The following is a 27,772-nucleotide window of genomic DNA, read 5'->3' as shown; positions in this document are numbered from 1 at the left end:
TGATGAGTAATACATAGACAGATACAGTAGAATAGGATAGAACCTAGTCTGTTCATTATATACTTCTACATGATGTATTGTTACACCATGTAGGAGCAGTATAGACCTAGTCTGTTCATTATATACATCTACATGATGTATTGTTACACCATGTAGGAGCAGTATAGACCTAGTCTGTTCATTATATACATCTACATGATGTATTGTTACACCAACACAAAAAAAGGAAATTATATTATTTTATACTAATACAATTGCTCAGAGAAAGAGATTTAGTTTAAAATGTAATTCTCAAAAGGTTGGGGTCTGAATTATTGCCACCCATGTTTTCAATACTCCAGCACCCTCCCCTTGGGAGGATAATGACACTGAAATGTTTAATGAGATTAGAGAACACATTGGGTGGGATCTTAGACCATTCCTCCAAACAGAATCTCTCCAGGTCTTTGATTTATTTAGTCTGTCTTGTGGACTGCCCTGTTCAATTCAAACCACAGGTTTTCAATGGAGTTCAAGTCCGAAGACTGAGATGGCCATTGAAAATGTTGATTTTGTGCCCAATTAACCATTTCTTCATGGATGTTGATGTGTCTTGCTGGAAGATCCACTTATGGCCAAGTTTCAGCCTCCTAGCAGAGAGGTAACCAGGTTTTGGGCTAAAATATCCTGGTAGTGGGTAAAGTTTATTTATTTATTTTATACAGTAATTTTTGCTCGTCTTTATCAAGGGTATCAATAACTAGGTGCTTATTTTGATATCTAGTTATTTGACTGAATCAGAAATACAGATGTGGAGTAGATGTAGAGTTTGTTTTAAATTCTCATAAAAATCTGAACTAATCAAACAACACTTGTTGCTCTTTGTACGTGTTGATATAATATTCATATTTAATGGAGAGAAAAAAACGTTTCCCTAAACTGCTTTATAATATTATAATTCAATGAAGAATAAAAATAGTTTTCCCTCCTCAACTGCGTTTCCTCCCTCCAGACAGCAGATGGCGATATGTGTCTTTCAGGCGATGTTTCTAGTGTGACGTATAATCTAGTGGACGGAACTCTTCAACAACTGCAGCCACCTCGGTAGCTCGCTAGCCGACAAAGTCTGAACATTCAAGTTCTTAAGACAATTTCGTGGTTTAATTGCCACTGTGATTTAAACATAGTACTCCATTTTATGTAATATTTACGTTGTAAGTCAACTAGCTGGCTGGTTAAGTTAGCACTAGTCTAGTCGCTAATGCTAACTAGCTATTATCCCCGACCATGAGTTCACTAAGCTACTCTCCTGTTAAAGAAGAGGTCTGCTGGACGGAAAAAGACACTCTCGTGGAAGAGGAGGCTGTTTCAATACAAAAACAAGTAGAGGGTGAGGCTGTTACCGTGAAAGAAGAAGAGAAAGACGTTTCAGTTAAAGAAGAGGAAGACGCGTTCAGAGTGAAAGAGGATGAGGATGTTACTGTGAAAGAAGAGGAGGAAGATGCAGTTTTTGGAGTGGAGGATGAAGTGAAAGAAGATGAAGACGTTTTTGGAATGAAGGATGAAGAGGGGGAGATTACTCACATTAGAGGAGGACGAAGAAGAGAAGACTGGAGAACTGATTAACACCAGTAAATACAGTGAGTACTATCTAATAAAACAGGGACATTGTTCTGGTTAACACCAGTAAATACAGTGAGTACTATCTAATAAAACAGGGACATTGATCTGATTATTACCAGTAAATACAGTGAGTACTATCTAATAAAACAGGGACATTGATCTGGTTAACACCAGTAAATACAGTGAGTACTATCTAATAAAACAGGGACATTGATCTGATTAACACCAGTAAATACAGTGAGTACTATCTAATAAAACAGGGACATTGATCTGATTAACACCAGTAAATACAGTGAGTACTATCTTATCAAACAGGGACATTGATCTGATTAACACCAGTAAATACAGTGAGTACTATCTAATAAAACAGGGACATTGATCTGGTTAACACCAGTAAATACAGTGAGTACTATCTTATAAAACAGGGACATTGATCTGATTAACACCAGTAAATACTGTGAGTACTATCTTATAAAACAGGGACATTGTTCTGGTTAACACCAGTAAATACAGTGAGTACTATCTTATAAAACAGGGACACAAACTCTGCAGTTGCATTCTATACTCATATGTTTTTGTACTGTATGAATTGTTCACTTTTCCTGTTGAAAAGTGATATAAATACAGTAAAGTATAAACACACTAATGGGAAACAAATAAATGTTTTGAGCAAAATAGTGCTTTTTTAACAACTGCAAACTAGAAGGAGTGAGTGATGTCATAGTAAGGTCTCCAAGGAGTTGGCTTGATGGGAAGTCGTGATGTCATCCAATAGGAGACTGATCTTCATGTGAATATTCATTATTCTTTTTAAAATCCTTCATGTTCTGTCAAGTTGGTTGTTGATCATTGCTAGAAAGCCGTTTTCAAGTCTTGCCATAGACTTTCAAGACGATTTAAGTCCAAACTGTAACTAGGCCACTCAGGAACATTCAATGTCATCTTGGTAAGCTCCTCCAGTGTAGATTTGGCCTTGTGGTTTGGGTTATTGTCCTGTTAGGACAGTTTTTTGTATTCAGATCTCTGAAATGCTCTCTAACTACGTAACATTTAGTGTCTCCTTATGTTAAGCTGGGAAAACAGTTTTCATGGGCACAGAAATCCTAAATCATTTCAGAGTTTGCAAATCCAATGGTTCTAACCGAGTGTCACCTTAACTTTATTGACACCCAAATGGATACTGTCATTAACGCGGTTCTTCAATAATTACACATAATACTGTAGCTGTTTAGTTACAGTTACATGTTCAACTATCATCAGCTGATCCAGGAAATCATTTTCTGAATGACAGTCACATGACAAACATCACGACATGCAACAACAACCAAAGTGCTTCTTCATTCATTACTCTGGTAAAGACAGTTATGCCGTTCTCCACGTTGGATCCAACATCCCTAACAAATTCATGTTTATAATGTGCTATTGTCTGGTCGATGTACTGTAGGGTCTCGTTAGTCTGTCTGGACACAGAGATACTTAGCTCATAATGTGTAGAGAACTGTTCCTTGATGGATAGGCTACTGTACAACACACAGAGCTATTTTCCTATATTCAGGACATTTAGAATGACAACACATCACAGAGTAGCCTAGTGGGATTATTCACAAAACTATCTGGTGATCAGGTTATGAAATGTCATGACAAAGACATTTTAGTTTCCATGTTTCACCTGAAATATTGAATGATTTATAGTCCTACGTCTATGTTGTTGTTAGACCTACTGTAGGACCCATAACTTTATCTATGTTATTGTTACGTGAAGTTATGGGTCCTACAGTAGGTCTATGTTGTTGTTAGGTGAAGTAGGTCTATGTTGTTGTTAGAAGTTATGGGTCCTACAGTAGGTCTATGTTATTGTTGTGTGAAGTTATGGGTCCTACAGTAGGTCTATGTTGTTGTTAGAAGTTATGGGTCCTACAGTAGGTCTATGTTGTTGTTAGGTGAAGTAATGGGTCCTACAGTAGGTCTATGTTATTGTTAGGTGAAGTTATGGGTCCTACAGTAGGTCTATGTTGTTGTTAGGTGAAGTTATGGGTCCTACAGTAGGTCTATGTTATTGTTAGGTGAAGTTATGGGTCCTACAGTTATAATCCAAAGTAGTGTGAAATGCATTCATAAGCAACCTGGAAATGGAGGCTATATTTGCTGTCAACCTATGAGAACTCCCCTGAGTTTTCCCCCACGGTGGTGAATTAGTGAATAGACACAGAGCTTAATGTGAGTTTCCTTGAGTAGCACTCCTGATCTTGTCCTGACATTGAGCTGTAATATTCAGAAAACGTTGTGGAAAACTTAAATCTTCGCTCACCATTTTTGGTTTACCAGATATACTACATCCATAACTAGTGGTTTCCTCATTACCAGATATACTACATCCATAACTAGCGGTTTCCTCATTACCAGATATACTACATCCATAACTAGTGGGTTCCTCATTACCAGATATACTACATCCATAACTAGTGGTTTCCTCATTACCAGATATACTACATCCATAACTAGTGGTTTCCTCATTACCAGATATACTACATCCATAACTAGTGGTTTCCTCATTACCAGATATACTACATCCATAACTAGTGGTTTCCTCATTACCAGATATACTACATCCATAACTAGTGGTTTCCTCATTACCAGATATACTACATCCATAACTAGTGGTTTCCTCATTACCAGATATACTACATCCATAACTAGTGGTTTCCTCATTAGCAGATATACTACATCCATAACTAGTGGTTTCCTCATTACCAGATATACTACATCCATAACTAGTGGTTTCCTCATTACCAGATATACTACATCCATAACTAGTGGTTTCCTTATTAGCAGATATACTACATCCATAACTAGTGGTTTCCTCATTACCAGATATACTACATCCATAACTAGTGGTTTCCTCATTACCAGATATACTACATCCATAACTAGTGGTTTCCTCATTACCAGATATACTACATCCATAACTAGTGGTTTCCTCATTACCAGATATACTACATCCATAACTAGTGGTTTCCTCATTACCAGATATTCTACATCCATAACTAGTGGTTTCCTCATTACCAGATATACTACATCCATAACTAGTGGTTTCCTCATTACCAGATATACTACATCCATAACTAGTGGTTTCCTCATTACCAGATATACTACATCCATAACTAGTGGTTTCCTCATTACCAGATATACTACATCCATAACTAGTGGTTTCCTCATTACCAGATATACTACATCCATAACTAGTGGTTTCCTCATTACCAGATATACTACATCCATAACTAGTGGTTTCCTCATTAGCAGATATACTACATCCATAACTAGTGGTTTCCTCATTACCAGATATACTACATCCATAACTAGTGGTTTCCTTATTAGCAGATATACTACATCCATAACTAGTGGTTTCCTCATTACCAGATATACTACATCCATAACTAGTGGTTTCCTCATTACCAGATATACTACATCCATAACTAGTGGTTTCCTCATTACCAGATATACTACATCCATAACTAGTGGTTTCCTCATTACCAGATATACTACATCCATAACTAGTGGTTTCCTCATTACCAGATATACTACATCCATAACTAGTGGTTTCCTCATTACCAGATATACTACATCCATAACTAGTGGTTTCCTCATTACCAGATATACTACATCCATAACTAGTCGTTTCCTCATTACCAGATATAGTACATACATAACTAGCGGTTTCCTCATTAGCAGGGAGGAGTTTCTACAACCAAATTGCGTGTGCATCGCCCTCGTGCCGCAATTTTAGCAAACACAGAAAGGGGCCTATATTGGAGACCAAAAGTCGTCTGGCACACTGCTTAGAGTTTCAACAACATGAATAACTTATTTCTAGCCTACAATCTTAATGTTACTACTAATGTGAAAACAAGACAAAATATGACTATTCTTGCTCATTTTAAGACAAATGTCAAATAATTTTAACATTCATTACAGATGTCAATTGTTGTCCAACATCATGGCTCCGCTGTTGGCATCACCTTTTACAGTGGATTACCGCTGTTGTGGGCCTTTAATCATCTGTCTGACTTTGTTGTTCACACAGGAGAGAGACGGGACTATCGTGGATCCTCTGGGGAGCCTCAACAACCTCTTGATGCTGAAGAGGCAGAGAAGAGTCTCTCCAGATCAGAACACCTCAATAAACACCTGCAGAGATCCACAGGGAAGAGAACTCACTGCTGCTCTGACTGTGGGAAGAGACTCACCTCATCAGGCATTAAAATTCATCAGAGAATACACACAGCAGAGAAACCTTGTAGCTGTGATCAATGTGGGAATAGTTTTACTACATCTGATCATCTGACTTTACACCAGAGAACACACACAGGAGAGAAACCTTATAGCTGTGATCAATGTGGGAAGAGTTTTGGTCAATCTGGAAAACTGAGAGTACACCAGAGAATACACACTGGAGAGAAATCTTTTAGCTGTGATCAATGTGGGAAGAGTTTCACTACATCAAGCATTCTGACTCTACACCAGAGAATACACACAGGAGAGAAATCTTATAGCTGTGGTCAATGTGGGAAGAGTTTTGGTCAATCTGGCTCTCTAACTCTACACCAGAGAATACACACATGAGAGAAATCTTATAGCTGTGGTCAATGTGGGAAGAGTTTTGGTCAATTTTGCCATCTGACTCAACACCAGACAACACACACAGGAGAGAAATCGTATAACTGTGATCAATGTTGGAAGAGTTTTGCGTGATCTGGAGAGCTGACAGCACACCAGAGAACACACACAGGAGAGAAACCTCATCTCTGATTAAACATCAGAAAATTCATGAAGGAGTTGTTTCATGATATCAGTGAAATAAAATGTAGAATGTTTAAACATTGTAGTAAGAGTATTTTAATGATGTCACAATGTAGAACCCTAAACGTGTGTCCCCTGTTCTATTGATTTCAACATGATATGGATATTAGCCTCAGGGGGAAAATCCAGGCTCTGAAATGGAAGAGTTACTATTTATGTGATTTAACAAAAAGTGACTAATAAAAAGAGTTGTTACACTTACCATGTTGGTGACCCACTGGAATCAAAATGCAACACTTCAAAATGTATCTGGCTGTTTTCTATGAATTGTCCTCTAACCAGGGATGTACACATTATTCCCAGATTCCGTGTGGTTTTTGAGCTGTTAGTTTTAACAGGACGTGCAACCTCATCTCCCTCCTCTCGCACAATTGATTTCAACATGATATTAATGAGTGATGACAAATAAGTGTTGTGTTCCTTTGTTTAGTGACCCCTACATTTAAATGCATCAGTCCAAAATGTAGCTGACTGTCTTCTTCAGGTTGTCCTCTAGTGAGGTAAAATACATCTCCCATTTCCATATGTTTATTTTTTAGTTATGTTAGTTTCAACAGCACGTACAACCTGATTTCCCCCCTAATCGATATCAGTGATTTATTCCTACTTGTCAAAACAACAGCGTTTCTGGTGCTTGTACAGTTTTATAAGGTGCTTGTTTTAAATAATACAAGTAATATGATTATTGTGGCAGATGTTTGTGTATGTATTACATTTTATGTTTAGGTTTTCAATTTATCACAAACTGTTTCTGCATATTGGTTATTGAAAGTTGAAAAGAAAACAATTTAATTTCAACTTACTTGCAGCCTATACACATAGTCGCAGTACAATAATCAATTATATGAACAATCCTACATCACTCCAGTATTTATTTACAACATTCAAGTACTAATTGTCTTTATTCCACTACTGAAGAAGCAGGACTCAAACATTCAGCCTGACAAAAGATACATTTTATGCCTCACCATTAAGGGAATTATTGCTAATACATATTAACAAAGGGGTGTACATTTGGTTTTTATATTTCATGTTTAATATTCATGTAAGATTTAGTAATCATAATTATTTATGCAACCAACTGACAATTTTTGGTACAATTACATTGACATTGCTGCCCTGCTTTTAGAATATCAGGGTTCCTTCTCAGATGTGCCAACCCAAATGTACTAGAGCATGACATTGGGGACTGGGCCCCGATCCAACAACATGCCTATCTAGTGAACCCTGAGAAGAGAGAGAAGCTCCGCAGTGAGGTGGAAAGTTACTATGGATATTAAGGAGCTAGTTCTAGAAGCTAGTGAGTTTTAGGAAGACGAGAGTTCTAGAAGCTAGTTAGTTTTAGGAAGACGAGAGTTCTAGAAGCCAGTGAGTTTTAGGAAGACAAGTGTTCTAGAAGCTAGTGAGTTTTAGGAAGACGAGAGTTCTAGAAGCTAGTGAGTTTTAGGAAGACGAGAGTTCTAGAAGCTAGTGAGTTTTAGGAAGACGAGAGTTCTAGAAGCCAGTGAGTTTTAGGAAGATGAAAGTTCTAGAAGCTAGTGAGTTTTAGGAAGAAGAGAGTTCTAGAAGCTAGTGAGTTTTAGGATTCTATAGAAAGAAAAAGGCAAAAAAAAGAATATGATTGTATATTATTATTTAGAAATGCATGTTTTTAATTGTTGACAGCCAGTAGACACCATATTTATATTCTAGAAGGTGAAGCATTGTAGTTGATTATAATGTGAAATGGAAGTTGTTTTCTGTTGGTGGTGAGCAAACTTGTCCAACAAAAATATAGGATATATTTGTTGTCTTAAGGGGTAAGGTGTTACAGGCTTTGGTTTTTCCATTTATGTTTTGAGGTTGAACTTTAGCTCGTTAGCACGTCTAGCTCGTCAGCTCGTTAGCACGTCTAGCTCGTTAGCACGTCTAGCTCGTTAGCACGTCTAGCTCGTTAGCACGTCTAGCCCGGCTAGCTCGTTAGCCCGTCTAGCTCGTTAGCCCGTTAGCACGTCTAGCTCGTTAGCACGTTTAGCTCGTTAGCCCGTCTAGCTCGTTAGCCCGTTTAGCTCGTTAGCCCGTTAGCACGTCTAGCTCGTTAGCACGTCTAGCTCGTTAGCACGTCTAGCTCGTTAGCCCGTCTAGCTCGTTAGCACGTAGGACGCACTGATTGGTGTCACCTCGTTAGTCAGTATGTGTTACACCTGTGCTGGCTTGTCCATCTCGTTAGTGGGAAGGTGTTTCACCTGAGCTGGTCCAGGTTCTATTTAAGAGTGTCTGGCCCAGTGCTCCAGTTGTCTTGATACATGTGGAGAGTCAACACCTTTAGTTGCTCCACCTTTTTGGTTTGCTTCCTGTCTTTAAGTTTGGTGTGGGTTTTTCTTTTGTTTTCCTCTTCTTGGGCAGATTTAGTGGGTCTCATGGTGGGTGTCTTTTAGGTCCCAGTTGTTGTTACTAGTCAACTTCCAGTGGACACCCCCATAGTGTCTTTCAGAGACCCTCCTAAAAAACAAGTTATATTTTGGGTTGGATATTGCATCATATTGTTGATATTTTAATCAATGGCATTTCCTTACAATGCTCATTAGTCTTTCAGTTGTTATTATTGTTTTTTATCCTCATATTTGTGTACTAAATATTTCTGATTATTTTCATAGTTTTTTCCTGTGAAGCCATTGTGTTGCATCCATGTCTGAAATGTGCTTTATAAATAAAGCTTGATTTGATGTCAACAAATTGTAAAACAAATTAACCCAATGACTGACCAATCAACAAACTATTGGTCCACCTTAGTATGAAAAACAGTATCAATCCCACTTTTCCAGCCTGCTGAAGGCGTGGTGGAGTGGTAAACACCACCCCCGGCTCTACCAGGGGCTTGAGGTGGTCTCCCACAGCTCTGCTTATGTCATGTTCTGTGGCCTTGCTGTTCCATTTCTTGACTGCCCCTGCAACACAGAAACACATTTAGTCATATTATATAAAACACAGAGCCGGTTTCACATAGAAGGCTTAAGCTTAGTCCCAGACTAAAATGCTTGTTTGAGCTGTCTTAACTCAAAGCGACTTGCACAGACTTATCTTAAAATAGTCGTAGATTTAGACTGTTCTGGACAAATCAAAGGCGATTGCAAGAGGGAGGATTAGAGCTACTCCAGGACTAAATGGAAGATTAAATGAATCTTTCAAAGAGGCAGGTTTAACTTCTACTTAGTGCTGTTTGTGAGGGAGCCTGGATGATGTGGAATGTCTAAAGGAAGACCAGCATGCACTACAGAGGCCAGACCAGTACTTGTGGATAGGAGGAATCCATTACATTACCTTGAGACCGCTTTCTTATGTACAAAGAAAATGCATTGGAGATTATATCTCTGCTTGAGCCTAGACTTTCCTCTCTGTCTCAAAGAGGAAGGCCTTCACCCAATTCTCTCCAAGTTCTGATCACTGTGAGATTTTTGGCATCTGGAATCTTTCATTGTGAAACTGGTGATTTGTGTCGGTGCCAGTGAAGCAACTGTGTGTTTAATAGTTCACAAAGTCTGCAGGAGGAGTCTTTACATCTAGTTTCCTGATGCTGCTGGCCAAGCCAACTATAAAGTCTGCAGGAGGAGTCTTTACATCTAGTTTCCTGATGCTGCTGGCCAAGCCAACTATAAAGTCTGCAGGAGGAGTCTTTACATCTAGTTTCCTGATGCTGCTGGTCAAGCCAACTATAAAGTCTGCAGGAGGAGTCTTTACATCTAGTTTCCTGATGCTGCTGGTCAAGCCAACTATAAAGTCTGCAGGAGGAGTCTTTACATCTAGTTTCCTGATGCTGCTGGCCAAGCCAACTATAAAGTCTGCAGGAGGAGTCTTTACATCTAGTTTCCTGATGCTGCTGGTCAAGCCAACTATAAAGTCTGCAGGAGGAGTCTTTACATCTAGTTTCCTGATGCTGCTGGCCAAGCCAACTATAAAGTCTGCAGGAGGAGTCTTTACATCTAGTTTCCTGATGCTGCTGGCCAAGCCAACTATAAAGTCTGCAGGAGGAGTCTTTACATCTAGTTTCCTGATGCTGCTGGTCAAGCCAACTATAAAGTCTGCAGGAGGAGTCTTTACATCTAGTTTCCTGATGCTGCTGGCCAAGCCAACTATAAAGTCTGCAGGAGGAGTCTTTACATCTAGTTTCCTGATGCTGCTGGTCAAGCCAACTATAAAGTCTGCAGGAGGAGTCTTTACATCTAGTTTCCTGATGCTGCTGGTCAAGCCAACTATAAAGTCTGCAGGAGGAGTCTTTACATCTAGTTTCCTGATGCTGCTGGTCAAGCCAACTATAAAGTCTGCAGGAGGAGTCTTTACATCTAGTTTCCTGATGCTGCTGGCCAAGCCAACTATAAAGTGCAATATGAATATCTGAATGTGGGCAGCTCCCAGGAGTGATTGGCTGGTTAGATGGATGTCATGTTCCCATCAAGTGTCCATCAACTCCTGATGCTGCGGGGTACCGTAACCATAACAACTGGTTTTCCATCAACTCCTGATGCTGAGGGGTACCGTAACCATAACAACTGGTTTACCATCAACTCCTGATGCTGAGGGGTACCGTAACCATAACAACTGGTTTACCATCAACTCCTGATGCTGAGGAGTACCGTAACCATAACAACTGGTTTTCCATCAACTCCTGATGCTGCGGAGTACCGTAACCATAACAACTGGTTTTACATCAACTCCTGATGCTGAGGAGTACCGTAACCATAACAACTGGTTTACCATCAACTCCTGATGCGGAGGAGTACCGTAACCATAACAACTGGTTCTCCATCAACTCCTGATGCTGAGGAGTACCGTAACCATAACAACTGGTCAACCATCAATGTTCAGGGTGGATGCTAATCCTCATTTAGAGTTCTCAAACATTGTTGCCTGTTGGAAAGGTGCAACTCACCATTGAAGGATTTCCCTCAACTCTTCATTGGTCTCAGTTTCAGAGAGGACAACATAGTGGACTACTAGAGTAACTTTTTATTCACTCCAGACATAAATCCCACAACAGCTGAGCAGCAAAGATACAACAGACCTCATATCCACACGAGAGGGATGGTCCAGCGTGTGTTTGGCGTATGGAAAAATAGATTCCAGTGTTTTCGCAATACACTTGGTTTCAAGCCAAGAAGTTGCTGCAAGGTGATCATTGCTACAGCTGTGCTGCACAACTACCTGAAGCAGCATGGCTGTCCTGATCCTCCCATGATCAGCATCAAGCAGATGTACCCATGACTGTCCTGATCTTCCCATGATCAGCATCAAGCAGATGTTCCCATGACTGTCCTGATCCTCCCATGATCAGCATCAAGCAGATGTACCCATGACTGTCCTGATCCTCCCATGATCAGCATCAAGCAGATGTACCCATGACTGTCCTGATCCTCCCATGATCAGCATCAAGCAGATGTTCCCATGACTGTCCTGATCCTCCCATGATCAGCATCAAGCAGATGTTCCCATGACTGAGGCAGATGTGATTGAGGCAGATGTGTCCATGACTGAGGCAGGCAATGACCAACGAGGACTTGCACAGTTGCACAGGGAGATGCTTCACATTGCAGCACTTCAACTAGATGAGATGCATTTAAATATGGAATGTATTCATTATGGATTATTTTTGCTTTGATAATGTTTGTTCTGTACACAATTCAAATAGTGTGGAGCAAAATGAAATGAGTGACTAAACCAAGGCTGGTTTAAAATGTAGTTTGTGGTGTTTAAAATACTCTCATGAATATCCAAATGACAAAACATGTATTGTTTTACATATCATATTGTTCACCATGGCTGGTCATCACTATTGTCTCATTACTGTCTCTTTGTTGGATCATACCTCTCTCTTCCAACTTCATATCCAATTCAACCTGGACAATTCTCATCTCATGTTCTTCCTTCAGATATTTCATTTTATGCTCATGGAATTCTTTGGTTAACGTTTCATGCCTGGTCATCTACTTTGTTCTCTGCTGAAAGGTGGTGGCAGCATCTTCTCTCAGGGATGTTATAGCAGATGTGGAGGGAACACACTCACTGTGTACTGGCTCTTCCAACCTGTTCACATTACACCCTCACTGTGTACTGGCTCTTCCAACCTGTTCACATTCCACCCTCACTGTGTACTGGCTCTTCCAACCTGTTCACATTACACCCTCACTGTGTACTGGCTCTTCCAACCTGTTCACATTACACCCTCACTGTGTACTGGCTCTTCCAACCTGTTGGTCATCATCTGGTATACCATCTAGAGGTTGGTCATCATCCGGTATACCATCCAGAGGTTGGTCATCGTCTGGTATACCATCCAGAGGTTGGTCATCATCTGGTATACCATCCAGAGGTTGGTCAACATCTGGTATACCATCCAGAGGTTGGTCATCGTCTGGTATAGCATCCAGAGGTTGGTCATCGTCTGGTATACCATCCAGAGGTTGGTCATCATCTGGTATACCATCCAGAGGTTGGTCATCGTCTGGTATACCATCCAGAGGTTGGTCATCATCTGGTATACCATCCAGAGGTTGGTCATCATCTGGTATACCATCCAGAGGTTGGTCAACATCTGGTATACCATCCAGAGGTTGGTCATCGTCTGGTATAGCATCCAGAGGTTGGTCATCGTCTGGTATACCATCCAGAGGTTGGTCATCGTCTGGTATACCATCCAGAGGTTGGTCATCGTCTGGTATACCATCCAGAGGTTGGTCATCGTCTGGTATACCATCCAGAGGTTGGTCATCGTCTGGTATACCATCCAGAGGTTGGTCATCGTCTGGTATACCATCCAGAGGTTGGTCATCGTCTGGTATACCATCCAGAGGTTGGTCATCGTCTGGTATACCATCCAGAGGTTGGTCATCGTCTAGTATACCATCCAGAGGTTGGTCATCATCTGGTATACCATCCAGAGGTTGGTCATCATCTGGTATACCATCCAGAGGTTGCTGCTGCTCTATTTTTCCTGACAGGAAGTCACTCAATTCATCAGTGTTGTCTTGTTTTGGTGGTCCACCACCAGTAGTAAATCTCTCTCTTCCAATCTGCTTTCTCTCTTTTTAAAGTCAGTTTAAGGTTCTTCCACAGTCTATAAAAGGCAGACATCATTTAATAATAAAAGTGATGTCACAAAAATATGAATATGAGAAATGTGTAATCCTGATAATAATGCAGATATCTCACCTCTAGTTGTTGTTTCTTCCTGTAATCCTGATAATAATGCAGATATCTCACCTCTAGTTGTTGTTTCTTCCTGTAATCCTGATAATAATGCAGATATCTCACCTCTAGTTGTTGTTTCTTCCTGTAATCCTGATAATAATGCAGATATCTCACCTCTAGCTGTTGTTTCTTCTTGTAATCCTGATAATAATGCAGATATCTCACCTCTAGTTGTTGTTTCTTCCTGTAATCCTGATAATAATGCAGATATCTCACCTCTAGTTGTTGTTTCTTCCTGTAATCCTGATAATAATGCAGATATCTCACCTCTAGTTGTTGTTTCTTCCTGTAATCCTGATAATAATGCAGATATCTCACCTCTAGTTGTTGTTTCTTCTTGTAATCCTGATAATAATGCAGATATCTCACCTCTAGCTGTTGTTTCTTCCTGTAATCCTGATAATAATGCAGATATCTCACCTCTAGTTGTTGTTTCTTCCTGTAATCCTGATAATAATGCAGATATCTCACCTCTAGTTGTTGTTTCTTCCTGTAATCCTGATAATAATGCAGATATCTCACCTCTAGTTGTTGTTTCTTCCTGTAATCCTGATAATAATGCAGATATCTCACCTCTAGTTGTTGTTTCTTCTTGTAATCCTGATAATAATGCAGATATCTCACCTCTAGTTGTTGTTTCTTCCTGTAATCCTGATAATAATGCAGATATCTCACCTCTAGTTGTTGTTTCTTCCTGTAATCCTGATAATAATGCAGATATCTCACCTCTAGTTGTTGTTTCTTCCTGTAATCCTGATAATAATGCAGATATCTCACCTCTAGTTGTTGTTTCTTCCTGTAATCCTGATAATAATGCAGATATCTCACCTCTAGTTGTTGTTTCTTCCTGTAATCCAGATAATAATGCAGATATCTCACCTCTAGTTGTTGTTTCTTCCTGTAATCCTGATAATAATGCAGATATCTCACCTCTAGTTGTTGTTTCTTCCTGTAATCCTGATAATAATGCAGATATCTCACCTCTAGTTGTTGTTTCTTCCTGTAATCCTGATAATAATGCAGATCTCACCTCTAGTTGTTGTTTCTTCCTGTAATCCTGATAATAATGCAGATCTCACCTCTAGTTGTTGTTTCTTCCTGTAATCCTGATAATAATGCAGATATCTCACCTCTAGTTGTTGTTTCTTCCTGTAATCCTGATAATAATGCAGATATCTCACCTCTAGTTGTTGTTTCTTCCTGTAATCCTGATAATAATGCAGATATCTCACCTCTAGTTGTTGTTTCTTCCTGTAATCCTGATAATAATGCAGATATCTCACCTCTAGTTGTTGTTTCTTCCTGTAATCCTGATAATAATGCAGATATCTCACCTCTAGTTGTTGTTTCTTCCTGTAATCCTGATAATAATGCAGATATCTCACCTCTAGTTGTTGTTTCTTCCTGTAATCCTGATAATAATGCAGAAATCTCACCTCTAGTTGTTGTACTCTTCTTGTAATCCTGATAATAATGCAGATATCTCACCTCTAGTTGTTGTTTCTTCTTGTAATCCTGATAATAATGCAGATATCTCACCTCTAGTTGTTGTTTCTTCCTGTAATCCTGATAATAATGCAGATATCTCACCTCTAGTTGTTGTTTCTTCCTGTAATCCTGATAATAATGCAGATATCTCACCTCTAGTTGTTGTTTCTTCTTGTAATCCTGATAATAATGCAGATATCTCACCTCTAGTTGTTGTTTCTTCCTGTAATCCTGATAATAATGCAGATATCTCACCTCTAGTTGTTGTTTCTTCTTGTAATCCTGATAATAATGCAGATATCTCACCTCTAGTTGTTGTTTCTTCCTGTAATCCTGATAATAATGCAGATATCTCACCTCTAGTTGTTGTTTCTTCCTGTAATCCTGATAATAATGCAGATATCTCACCTCTAGTTGTTGTTTCTTCCTGTAATCCTGATAATAATGCAGATATCTCACCTCTAGTTGTTGTTTCTTCTTGTAATCCTGATAATAATGCAGATATATCACCTCTAGTTGTTGTTTCTTCCTGTAATCCTGATAATAATGCAGATATCTCACCTCTAGTTGTTGTTTCTTCCTGTAATCCTGATAATAATGCAGATATCTCACCTCTAGTTGTTGTTTCTTCTTGTAATCCTGATAATAATGCAGATATCTCACCTCTAGTTGTTGTTTCTTCCTGTAATCCTGATAATAATGCAGATATCTCACCTCTAGTTGTTGTTTCTTCTTGTAATCCTGATAATAATGCAGATATCTCACCTCTAGTTGTTGTACTCTTCTTGTAATCCTGATAATAATGCAGATATCTCACCTCTAGTTGTTGTTTCTTCCTGTAATCCTGATAATAATGCAGATATCTCACCTCTAGTTGTTGTTTCTTCCTGTAATCCTGATAATAATGCAGATATCTCACCTCTAGTTGTTGTTTCTTCCTGTAATCCTGATAATAATGCAGATATCTCACCTCTAGTTGTTGTTTCTTCCTGTAATCCTGATAATAATGCAGATATCTCACCTCTAGTTGTTGTTTCTTCCTGTAATCCTGATAATAATGCAGATATCTCACCTCTAGTTGTTGTTTCTTCTTGTAATCCTGATAATAATGCAGATATCTCACCTCTAGTTGTTGTTTCTTCCTGTAATCCTGATAATAATGCAGATATCTCACCTCTAGTTGTTGTTTCTTCCTGTAATCCTGATAATAATGCAGATATCTCACCTCTAGTTGTTGTTTCTTCCTGTAATCCTGATAATAATGCAGATATCTCACCTCTAGTTGTTGTTTCTTCCTGTAATCCTGATAATAATGCAGATATCTCACCTCTAGTTGTTGTTTCTTCCTGTAATCCAGATAATAATGCAGATATCTCACCTCTAGTTGTTGTTTCTTCCTGTAATCCTGATAATAATGCAGATATCTCACCTCTAGTTGTTGTTTCTTCCTGTAATCCTGATAATAATGCAGATATCTCACCTCTAGTTGTTGTTTCTTCCTGTAATCCTGATAATAATGCAGATATCTCACCTCTAGTTGTTGTTTCTTCCTGTAATCCTGATAATAATGCAGATCTCACCTCTAGTTGTTGTTTCTTCCTGTAATCCTGATAATAATGCAGATCTCACCTCTAGTTGTTGTTTCTTCCTGTAATCCTGATAATAATGCAGATATCTCACCTCTAGTTGTTGTTTCTTCCTGTAATCCTGATAATAATGCAGATATCTCACCTCTAGTTGTTGTTTCTTCCTGTAATCCTGATAATAATGCAGATATCTCACCTCTAGTTGTTGTTTCTTCCTGTAATCCTGATAATAATGCAGATATCTCACCTCTAGTTGTTGTTTCTTCCTGTAATCCTGATAATAATGCAGATATCTCACCTCTAGTTGTTGTTTCTTCCTGTAATCCTGATAATAATGCAGATATCTCACCTCTAGTTGTTGTTTCTTCCTGTAATCCTGATAATAATGCAGAAATCTCACCTCTAGTTGTTGTACTCTTCTTGTAATCCTGATAATAATGCAGATATCTCACCTCTAGTTGTTGTTTCTTCTTGTAATCCTGATAATAATGCAGATATCTCACCTCTAGTTGTTGTTTCTTCCTGTAATCCTGATAATAATGCAGATATCTCACCTCTAGTTGTTGTTTCTTCCTGTAATCCTGATAATAATGCAGATATCTCACCTCTAGTTGTTGTTTCTTCTTGTAATCCTGATAATAATGCAGATATCTCACCTCTAGTTGTTGTTTCTTCCTGTAATCCTGATAATAATGCAGATATCTCACCTCTAGTTGTTGTTTCTTCTTGTAATCCTGATAATAATGCAGATATCTCACCTCTAGTTGTTGTTTCTTCCTGTAATCCTGATAATAATGCAGATATCTCACCTCTAGTTGTTGTTTCTTCCTGTAATCCTGATAATAATGCAGATATCTCACCTCTAGTTGTTGTTTCTTCCTGTAATCCTGATAATAATGCAGATATCTCACCTCTAGTTGTTGTTTCTTCTTGTAATCCTGATAATAATGCAGATATATCACCTCTAGTTGTTGTTTCTTCCTGTAATCCTGATAATAATGCAGATATCTCACCTCTAGTTGTTGTTTCTTCCTGTAATCCTGATAATAATGCAGATATCTCACCTCTAGTTGTTGTTTCTTCTTGTAATCCTGATAATAATGCAGATATCTCACCTCTAGTTGTTGTTTCTTCCTGTAATCCTGATAATAATGCAGATATCTCACCTCTAGTTGTTGTTTCTTCTTGTAATCCTGATAATAATGCAGATATCTCACCTCTAGTTGTTGTACTCTTCTTGTAATCCTGATAATAATGCAGATATCTCACCTCTAGTTGTTGTTTCTTCCTGTAATCCTGATAATAATGCAGATATCTCACCTCTAGTTGTTGTTTCTTCCTGTAATCCTGATAATAATGCAGATATCTCACCTCTAGTTGTTGTTTCTTCCTGTAATCCTGATAATAATGCAGATATCTCACCTCTAGTTGTTGTTTCTTCCTGTAATCCTGATAATAATGCAGATATCTCACCTCTAGTTGTTGTTTCTTCCTGTAATCCTGATAATAATGCAGATATCTCACCTCTAGTTGTTGTTTCTTCCTGTAATCCTGATAATAATGCAGATATCTCACCTCTAGTTGTTGTTTCTTCCTGTAATCCTGATAATAATGCAGATATCTCACCTCTAGTTGTTGTTTCTTCCTGTAATCCTGATAATAATGCAGATATCTCACCTCTAGTTGTTGTTTCTTCTTGTAATCCTGATAATAATGCAGATATCTCACCTCTGGTTGTTGTTTCTTCCTGTAATCCTGATAATAATGCAGATATCTCACCTCTGGTTGTTGTTTCTTCTTGTAATCCTGATAATAATGCAGATATCTCACCTCTAGTTGTTGTTTCTTCCTGTAATCCTGATAATAATGCAGATATCTCACCTCTAGTTGTTGTTTCTTCCTGTAATCCTGATAATAATGCAGATATCTCACCTCTAGTTGTTGTTTCTTCCTGTAATCCTGATAATAATGCAGATATCTCACCTCTAGTTGTTGTTTCTTCTTGTAATCCTGATAATAATGCAGATATCTCACCTCTAGTTGTTGTTTCTTCCTGTAATCCTGATAATAATGCAGATATCTCACCTCTAGTTGTTGTTTCTTCCTGTAATCCTGATAATAATGCAGATATCTCACCTCTAGTTGTTGTTTCTTCCTGTAATCCTGATAATAATGCAGATATCTCACCTCTAGTTGTTGTTTCTTCTTGTAATCCTGATAATAATGCAGATATCTCACCTCTAGTTGTTGTTTCTTCCTGTAATCCTGATAATAATGCAGATATCTCACCTCTAGTTGTTGTTTCTTCTTGTAATCCTGATAATAATGCAGATATCTCACCTCTAGTTGTTGTTTCTTCTTGTAATCCTGATAATAATGCAGATATCTCACCTCTAGTTGTTGTTTCTTCCTGTAATCCTGATAATAATGCAGATATCTCACCTCTAGTTGTTGTTTCTTCCTGTAATCCTGATAATAATGCAGATATCTCACCTCTAGTTGTTGTTTCTTCTTGTAATCCTGATAATAATGCAGATATCTCACCTGAAGTTGTTGTTTCTTCCTGTAATCCTGATAATAATGCAGATATCTCACCTCTAGTTGTTGTTTCTTCTTGTAATCCTGATAATAATGCAGATATCTCACCTCTAGTTGTTGTTTCTTCCTGTAATCCTGATAATAATGCAGATATCTCACCTCTAGTTGTTGTTTCTTCCTGTAATCCTGATAATAATGCAGATATCTCACCTCTAGTTGTTGTTTCTTCTTGTAATCCTGATAATAATGCAGATATCTCACCTCTAGTTGTTGTTTCTTCCTGTAATCCTGATAATAATGCAGATATCTCACCTCTAGTTGTTGTTTCTTCTTGTAATCCTGATAATAATGCAGATATCTCACCTCTAGTTGTTGTTTCTTCCTGTAATCCTGATAATAATGCAGATATCTCACCTCTAGTTGTTGTTTCTTCCTGTAATCCTGATAATAATGCAGATATCTCACCTCTAGTTGTTGTTTCTTCCTGTAATCCTGATAATAATGCAGATATCTCACCTCTAGTTGTTGTTTCTTCTTGTAATCCTGATAATAATGCAGATATCTCACCTCTAGTTGTTGTTTCTTCCTGTAATCCTGATAATAATGCAGATATCTCACCTCTAGTTGTTGTTTCTTCCTGTAATCCTGATAATAATGCAGATATCTCACCTCTAGTTGTTGTTTCTTCTTGTAATCCTGATAATAATGCAGATATCTCACCTCTAGTTGTTTCTTCTTGTAATCCTGATAATAATGCAGATATCTCACCTCTAGTTGTTGTTTCTTCCTGTAATCCTGATAATAATGCAGATATCTCACCTCTAGTTGTTGTTTCTTCCTGTAATCCTGATAATAATGCAGATATCTCACCTCTAGCTGTTGTTTCTTCTTGTAATCCTGATAATAATGCAGATATCTCACCTCTAGTTGTTGTTTCTTCTTGTAATCCTGATAATAATGCAGATATCTCACCTCTAGTTGTTGTTTCTTCCTGTAATCCTGATAATAATGCAGATATCTCACCTGTAGTTGTTGTTTCTTCTTGTAATCCTGATAATAATGCAGATATCTCACCTCTAGTTGTTGTTTCTTCCTGTAATCCTGATAATAATGCAGATATCTCACCTCTAGTTGTTGTTTCTTCCTGTAATCCTGATAATAATGCAGATATCTCACCTCTAGCTGTTGTTTCTTCCTGTAATCCTGATAATAATGCAGATATCTCACCTCTAGTTGTTGTTTCTTCTTGTAATCCTGATAATAATGCAGATATCTCACCTCTAGTTGTTGTTTCTTCCTGTAATCCTGATAATAATGTAGATATCTCACCTCTAGTTGTTGTTTCTTCCTGTAATCCTGATAATAATGCAGATATCTCACCTCTAGTTGTTGTTTCTTCCAGTAATCCTGATAATAATGCAGATATCTCACCTCTAGTTGTTGTTTCTTCCTGTAATCCTGATAATAATGCAGATATCTCACCTCTAGCTGTTGTTTCTTCCTGTAATCCTGATAATAATGCAGATATCTCACCTCTAGTTGTTGTTTCTTCTTGTAATCCTGATAATAATGCAGATATCTCACCTGAAGTTGTTTCTTCCTGTAATCCTGATAATAATGCAGATATCTCACCTCTAGTTGTTGTTTCTTCTTGTAATCCTGATAATAATGCAGATATCTCACCTCTAGTTGTTGTTTCTTCCTGTAATCCTGATAATAATGCAGATATCTCACCTCTAGTTGTTGTTTCTTCTTGTAATCCTGATAATAATGCAGATATCTCACCTCTAGTTGTTGTTTCTTCCTGTAATCCTGATAATAATGCAGATATCTCACCTCTAGTTGTTGTTTCTTCCTGTAATCCTGATAATAATGCAGATATCTCACCTCTAGTTGTTGTTTCTTCCTGTAATCCTGATAATAATGCAGATATCTCACCTCTAGTTGTTGTTTCTTCCTGTAATCCTGATAATAATGCAGATATCTCACCTCTAGTTGTTGTTTCTTCCTGTAATCCTGATAATAATGCAGATATCTCACCTCTAGTTGTTGTTTCTTCCTGTAATCCTGATAATAATGCAGATATCTCACCTCTAGTTGTTGTTTCTTCCTGTAATCCTGATAATAATGCAGATATCTCACCTCTAGTTGTTGTTTCTTCCTGTAATCCTGATAATAATGTAGATATCTCACCTCTAGTTGTTGTTTCTTCCTGTAATCCTGATAATAATGCAGATATCTCACCTCTAGTTGTTGTTTCTTCTTGTAATCCTGATAATAATGCAGATATCTCACCTCTAGTTGTTGTTTCTTCCTGTAATCCTGATAATAATGCAGATATCTCACCTCTAGTTGTTGTTTCTTCCTGTAATCCTGATAATAATGCAGATATCTCACCTCTAGTTGTTGTTTCTTCCTGTAATCCTGATAATAATGCAGATATCTCACCTCTAGTTGTTGTTTCTTCTTGTAATCCTGATAATAATGCAGATATCTCACCTCTAGTTGTTGTTTCTTCCTGTAATCCTGATAATAATGCAGATATCTCACCTGAAGTTGTTGTACTCTTCTTGTGGTTACATTTCCATTGAATTCACAGCAAATTGCAGCCCAACCCGCTTGTTCTACTGCTCAGTAGCAGCAGTGTGGCTCAGTTGGTAGAGCATGGTGTTTACAACGCCAGCATGGTGTGTTATACATACTGGCCTTCCCCGTGGCTCAGTTGGTAGAGCATGGTGTTTGCAACGCCAGGGTTGTGGGTTTGATTCCCACGGGGGGCCAGTACAAAAAATGCATGAAAATGAAATTAAATGTATGCATTCACTACTGTAAGTCGCTCTGGATAAGAGCATCTGCTAAATGACTAAATTTAGCAGACTAAATGTACCTTCAATAACTGGATGGTTTGACAACATTTGTTTTGGAGCGTTTTTTTGAACAAATTATTTTTGCCTCTGCCGTTGTTTCGTCTCCAGATTCACACCAGTATTGGTGTTTTCTATTCCGGGTTTTAATGAGCACCACTAGACCAACAGCATGTGTTCATACTGAACCTAATCAGGATTAACCCAGGTGTTCATACTGAACCTAATCAGGATTAACCCAGGTGTTCATACTGGACCTAATCAGGATTAACCCAGGTGTTCATACTGAACCTAATCAGGATTAACCCAGGTGTTCATACTGAACCTAATCAGGCTTAACCCAGGTGTTCTCATTTAGGCTTACTTACCTTACTCCAGTCTCCGACTAACTAAGCCAAATTTAAGACACGATCACGAAAGCTACTTAAATATCCTAGTTTAACTAGTTCTGGCTTAATCTAAACCCTGCAGGGTCTGAATGAAACCTAATGTCCAGTGGGATTGATCTGTTTGATCCAATTGTTTGTTTCAGTTTTCAGTTGTTGAATCCTTGACGTATTGTTGACTTCAAAACTTTTCAGTTTCAACAAATGCACTGGGTTGGTTGAAAAGTGATACTGTTTTGACATAGTGGAAGATATACTGAATTGATACTGTTTATCATACTAAGATATGTGCTCATTGGTTATGCAAGAGGGCGGCAGGTAGCCTAGTGGTTAGAGCTGACAAGGTAAAAATACACTGCTCAAAAAAATAAAGGGAACACTTAAACAACACAATGTAACTCCAAGTCAATCACACTTCTGTGAAATCAAACAGTCCACTTAGGAAGCAACACTGATTGACAATACATTTCACATGCTGTTGTGCAAATGGAATAGACAATAGGTGGAAATTATAGGCAATTAGCAAGACACCCCCAATAAAGGAGTGGTTCTGCAGGTGGGGACCACAGACCACTTCTCAGTTCCTATGCTTCCTGGCTGATGTTTTGGTGACTTTTGAATGCTGGCGGTGCTTTCACTCTAGTGGTAGCATGAGATGGAGTCTACAACCCACACAAGTGGCTCAGGTAGTGCAGCTCATCCAGGATGGCACATCAATGCGAGCTGTGGCAAGAAGGTTTGCTGTGTCTGTCAGCGTAGTGTCCAGAGCATGGAGGCGCTACCAGGAGACAGGCCAGTACATCAGGAGACGTGGAGGAGGCCGTAGGAGGGCAACAACCCAGCAGCAAGACCGCTACCTCCGCCTTTGTGCAAGGAAGAGCAGGAGCACTGCCTGAGCCCTGCAAAAGGACCTCCAGCAGGCCACATGTGCATGTGTCTGCTCAAACGGTCAGAAACAGACTCCATGAGGGTGGTATGAGGGCCCGACGTCCACAGGTTGGGGTTGTGCTTACAGCCCAACACCGTACAGGACGTTTGGCATTTGCCAGAGAACACCATGATTGGCAAATTCGCCACTGACACCCTGTGCTCTTCACAGATGAAAGCAGGTTCACACTGAGCACGTGACAGACGTGACAGAGTCTGGAGACGCCGTGGAGAACGTTCTGCTGCCTGCAACATCCTCCAGCATGACCGGTTTGGCGGTGGGTCAGTCATGGTGTGGGGTGGTATTTCTTTGGGGGGCCGCACAGCACTCCATGTGCTCGCCAGAGGTAGCCTAACTGCCATTAGGTACCGAGATGAGATCCTCAGACCCCTTGTGAGACCATATGCTAGTGTGGTTGGCCCTGGGTTCCTCCTAATGCAAGACAATGCTAGACCTCATGTGGCTGGAGTGTGTCAGCAGTTCCTGCAAGAGGAAGGCATTGATGCTATGCACTGGCCCGCCCGTTCCCCAGACCTGAATCCAATTGAGCACATCTGGGACATCATGTCTCGCTCCATCCACCAACGCCACGTTGCACCACAGACTGTCCAGGAGTTGGCGGATGCTTTAGTCCAGGTCTGGGAGGAGATCCCTCAGGAGACCATCCGCCACCTCATCAGGAGCATGCCCAGGCGTTGTAGGGAGGTCATACAGGCACGTGGAGGCCACACACACTACTGAGCCTCATTTTGACTTGTTTTAAGGACATTACATCAAAGTTGGATCAGCCTGTAGTGTGGTTTTCCACTTTAATTTTGAGTGTGACTCCAAATCCAGACCTCCATGGGTTGATAAATTGGATTTCCATTGACTATTTGTGTGTGATTTTGTTGTCAGCACATTCAACTATGTAAAGAAAAAAGTATTTGATAAGATTATTTCATTCATTCAGATCTAGGACGTGTTATTTTAGTGTTCCCTTTATTTTTTTAAGCAGTATATGTTGTTCTGCCCCTGAACAAGGCAGTTAACCCACTGTTCCCTGGTAGGCAATCATTGTAAATAAGAATTTGTTCTGTTGGGGCTAGGGGGCAGTATTGAGAATTTAGAAAAAAATATGCGCCCATTTTTAACTGCCTCCTACACCAACTCAGAAGCTAGGATATGCATATTATTAACATATTTGGATAGAAAACACTCTGAATTTTCTAAAACTGTTTGAATGGTGTCTGTAAGTATAACAAAACTCATATGGCAGGCAAAAACCTGAGAAGAATACAAGCAGGAAATGAGAATTTTGTGGCTGTACTATTTTCGAGTCATTGCTAATAGATCACACAGTGACAAAGGATTCATTTTGCACTTCCTACGGCTTCCACTAGATGTCAACGATCTTTATAAAGTTGTTTGAAGCGTCTATGATGAACAGAGACTGGATGACAAGGAAGGGAAGTTGACGTCCCTGGGATGTCGTCACTTCATTATTGTGCGCACATGGGCGTTCATGTGAGGCAAGAAATTTTTCAAAACGTTTTTCAAGACACAGGAGAGGTCGGGTTGAAATATTACTGATGTTTCACGTTAAAAATGGCCCTAAAGATTGATGCTAAACAACGTTTGACATGTTTGAACGAACGTAAATAGATTTTTACTTTTCGTCGTGACTCCTCCCCCCCCCTACATTTTGAGGAGCCTACTGAACGCGCTAACAACATGGAACAACTTGGAGTTATTTGGACATAAATTATGAACTTTGTCGAAAGAAACCACATTTGTTGTGGATCTGGGATTCCTGGAAGTTCCTTCTGATGAAGATAATCAAAGGTAAGGGATTATTTACAATAGTATTATTGATATTAGATGGTTCCAAGATGGTGCTAACCTGTATATCCTAGCCTATTGTTCTTAGCATAGCACCCCGTTTATTGCAAAGTGTGATTTCCCAGTAAAGTTATTTTGAAATCTGGCAATGCGGTAGCATTTATGAGATGTTAATCTATAATTCTTTGAATGACAATATTATAATTTACCAATGTTTTCGAATAGTAATTTTGTAAATTGTAACGCTGATTCACCGGAAGCATTTGAGGGAAAAAAAAATCTGAATTTCACCGCCACTGTAAAATGCTGTTTTTGGTTATAAATATGAACTTGATGGAACAAAAAATGCATGTATTGTATAACATAATGTCCTAGGAGTGTCATCTGATGAAGATTGTCAAAGGTTAGTGCATAATTTTAGGATCGGTAGGATAGTCAGTTTTACTAGGGTAAGTTTGGCGGAGTGACTGAAGGAGGCTTTGTTGCGAAATAGATAGCCGATTCATGATTTGATTTTGGAGATGTTTGCTATGAGTCTGGAAGGAGAGTTTGCAGTCTAGCCAGACACCTAGGAATTTGTAGTTGTCCACGTATTCTAGATCAGAACCGTCCAGAGTAGTGATGCTAGTCGGGCGGGCGGTTGCTGGCAGCAAACGGTTGAAAGCATGCATTTGGTTTTACTAGCGTTTAAGAGCAGTTGGAGGCCACAGAAGGAGTGTTGTATGGCATTGAAGCTCGTTTGGAGGTTAGTTAACCTCTTGGGGCTATGTGGGACGCAAGCGTGCCACCCGTGGTGCACCCTATCAACAACAGGTGCATATCAAGAGCGGCAAATTTGAAACCAATTAAATGTCAAAATTCAAATTTTTCAAACATACAACTATCTTACACCCTTTGAAAGATAAACATCTCCTTAATCTAACCACGTTGTCTGATTTCAAAAGGCTTTACGGCGAAAGCATAAAGTTAGATTATGTTAGGAGAGTACATTGACAATAGCTGTGTGTAATGTTTTGTCAATTCAAAGACCAAAACCAGAAAATCACCAAAACCAGAAAATCTGCTAAAATTATGCACTAACCTTTGACAATCTCCATCAGATGACACTCCTAGGACATTATGTTAGACAATACATGCATTTTTAGTTCTATCAAGTTCATATTTATATCCAAAAACAGCGTTTTACTATGGCGTTGATGTTCAGGAAATCGTTTCCCTCCAATAACCGGCAGTCAAGTCAGCACAACAAATTAAATAATTACTATTCGAAAACATTGGTAAAATATTATATTGTCATTCAAAGAATTATAGATTTACATCTCTTGAACGCAACCGGCTTGCCAGATTTAAAAATAACCTTACTGGGAAATCACACTTTGCAATAATCTGAGCACTGCGCCCAGAAAAATACGCATTGCGATACAGACTAACCGCCATGTTGGAGAGATCTAAAATCGAAAATACTATGTAAATAATCCATTACCTTTGATTCTCTTCATCAGATGTCACTTCCAGGTATCACAGGTCCATAACGAATGTAGTTTTGTTCAAAAAAGCTCATCATTTATGTCCAAAAATCTCCGTCTTGTTAGCAGATGATCTAAGCCAGCCGGACTTCTCGTCATGAACGAGGGGAAAAAATATATTTACGTTCGTTCAAACATGTCAAACGTTGTATAGCATAAATCATTAGGGCCTTTTTTAACCAGAACATGAATAATATTCAAGGTGGACGAATGCATACTCTTTTATAACGTATTGGAACGAGGGTACCCAACATGAACTCGCGCGCCAGGTGTCTAATGGGACATCATCGTTCCATGGCTCTTGTTCGGTCAGATCTCCCTCCAGAAGACTCAAAACACTTTGTAAAGGCTGGTGACATCTAGTGGAAGCAATAGGAAGTGCCAAAATATTCCTCAGCCCCTGTGTTTTTCAATGGGATAGGTTTAAAGTCAATACAACACATCAGGTATCCACTTCCTGTCAGAAAATGTCTCAGGGTTTTGCCTGCCAAATGAGTTCTGTTATACTCACAGACACCATTCAAACAGTTTTAGAAACTTTAGAGTGTTTTCTATCCATATATAATAAGTATATGCATATTCTAGTTACTGGGTAGGATTAGTAACCAGATTAAATCGGGTACATTTTTTTTATCCAGACGTGCAAATGCTGCCCCCTAGCCCTAACAGGTTAAGTATAGTCTGGCCCAGGAGTGTGAAGGTGAACGGAAAGGCTGGAGCAACGAACCGCCCTTGCTGTCTCTGCCTTGCCGGTTCCCCTCTTTCCACTGGGATTCTCTGCCTCTAACCCTATTACAGGGGCTGAGTCACTGACTTACTGGTGTTCTTCCATGCCGTCCATGGGAGGGGTGCGTCACTTGAGTGGGTTGAGTCACTGACGTGGTCTTCCTGTCTGGGTTGGCGCCCCCCCCTTGGGTTGTGCCATGGCGGAGATCTTTGTGGGCTTTACTCGGCC

At 39.1% G+C, this 27,772-nt stretch overlaps 2 protein-coding genes across 2 annotated transcripts in view; one reads left to right on the top strand and one right to left on the bottom strand.

The window, feature by feature from the left end:
- LOC145875960 (uncharacterized) overlaps nucleotides 1-27,772 on the top strand; it is a 220,933-nt gene that overhangs the window by 26,181 nt on the left and 166,980 nt on the right. The window lies entirely within an intron of this gene.
- The window catches only part of LOC145875972 (uncharacterized), a 115,906-nt gene continuing 100,041 nt past the window's right edge, over nucleotides 11,908-27,772 (bottom strand). The window contains exon 4 of the mRNA XM_082971740.1: nucleotides 11,908-11,963. Coding sequence (XP_082827866.1) covers nucleotides 11,908-11,963 — 56 coding nt within the window. The remainder of the gene's footprint in view (nucleotides 11,964-27,772) is intronic.

This window comes from Salmo salar, unplaced genomic scaffold (genome assembly GCF_965601325.2).
Source record: "Salmo salar unplaced genomic scaffold, fSalSal1 ptg000408l, whole genome shotgun sequence".
Taxonomy (NCBI): Eukaryota; Metazoa; Chordata; class Actinopteri; order Salmoniformes; family Salmonidae; genus Salmo; species Salmo salar.
Note: the sequence above shows the minus strand (reverse complement) of the source record. Positions and strands in the feature narration are given on the sequence as shown.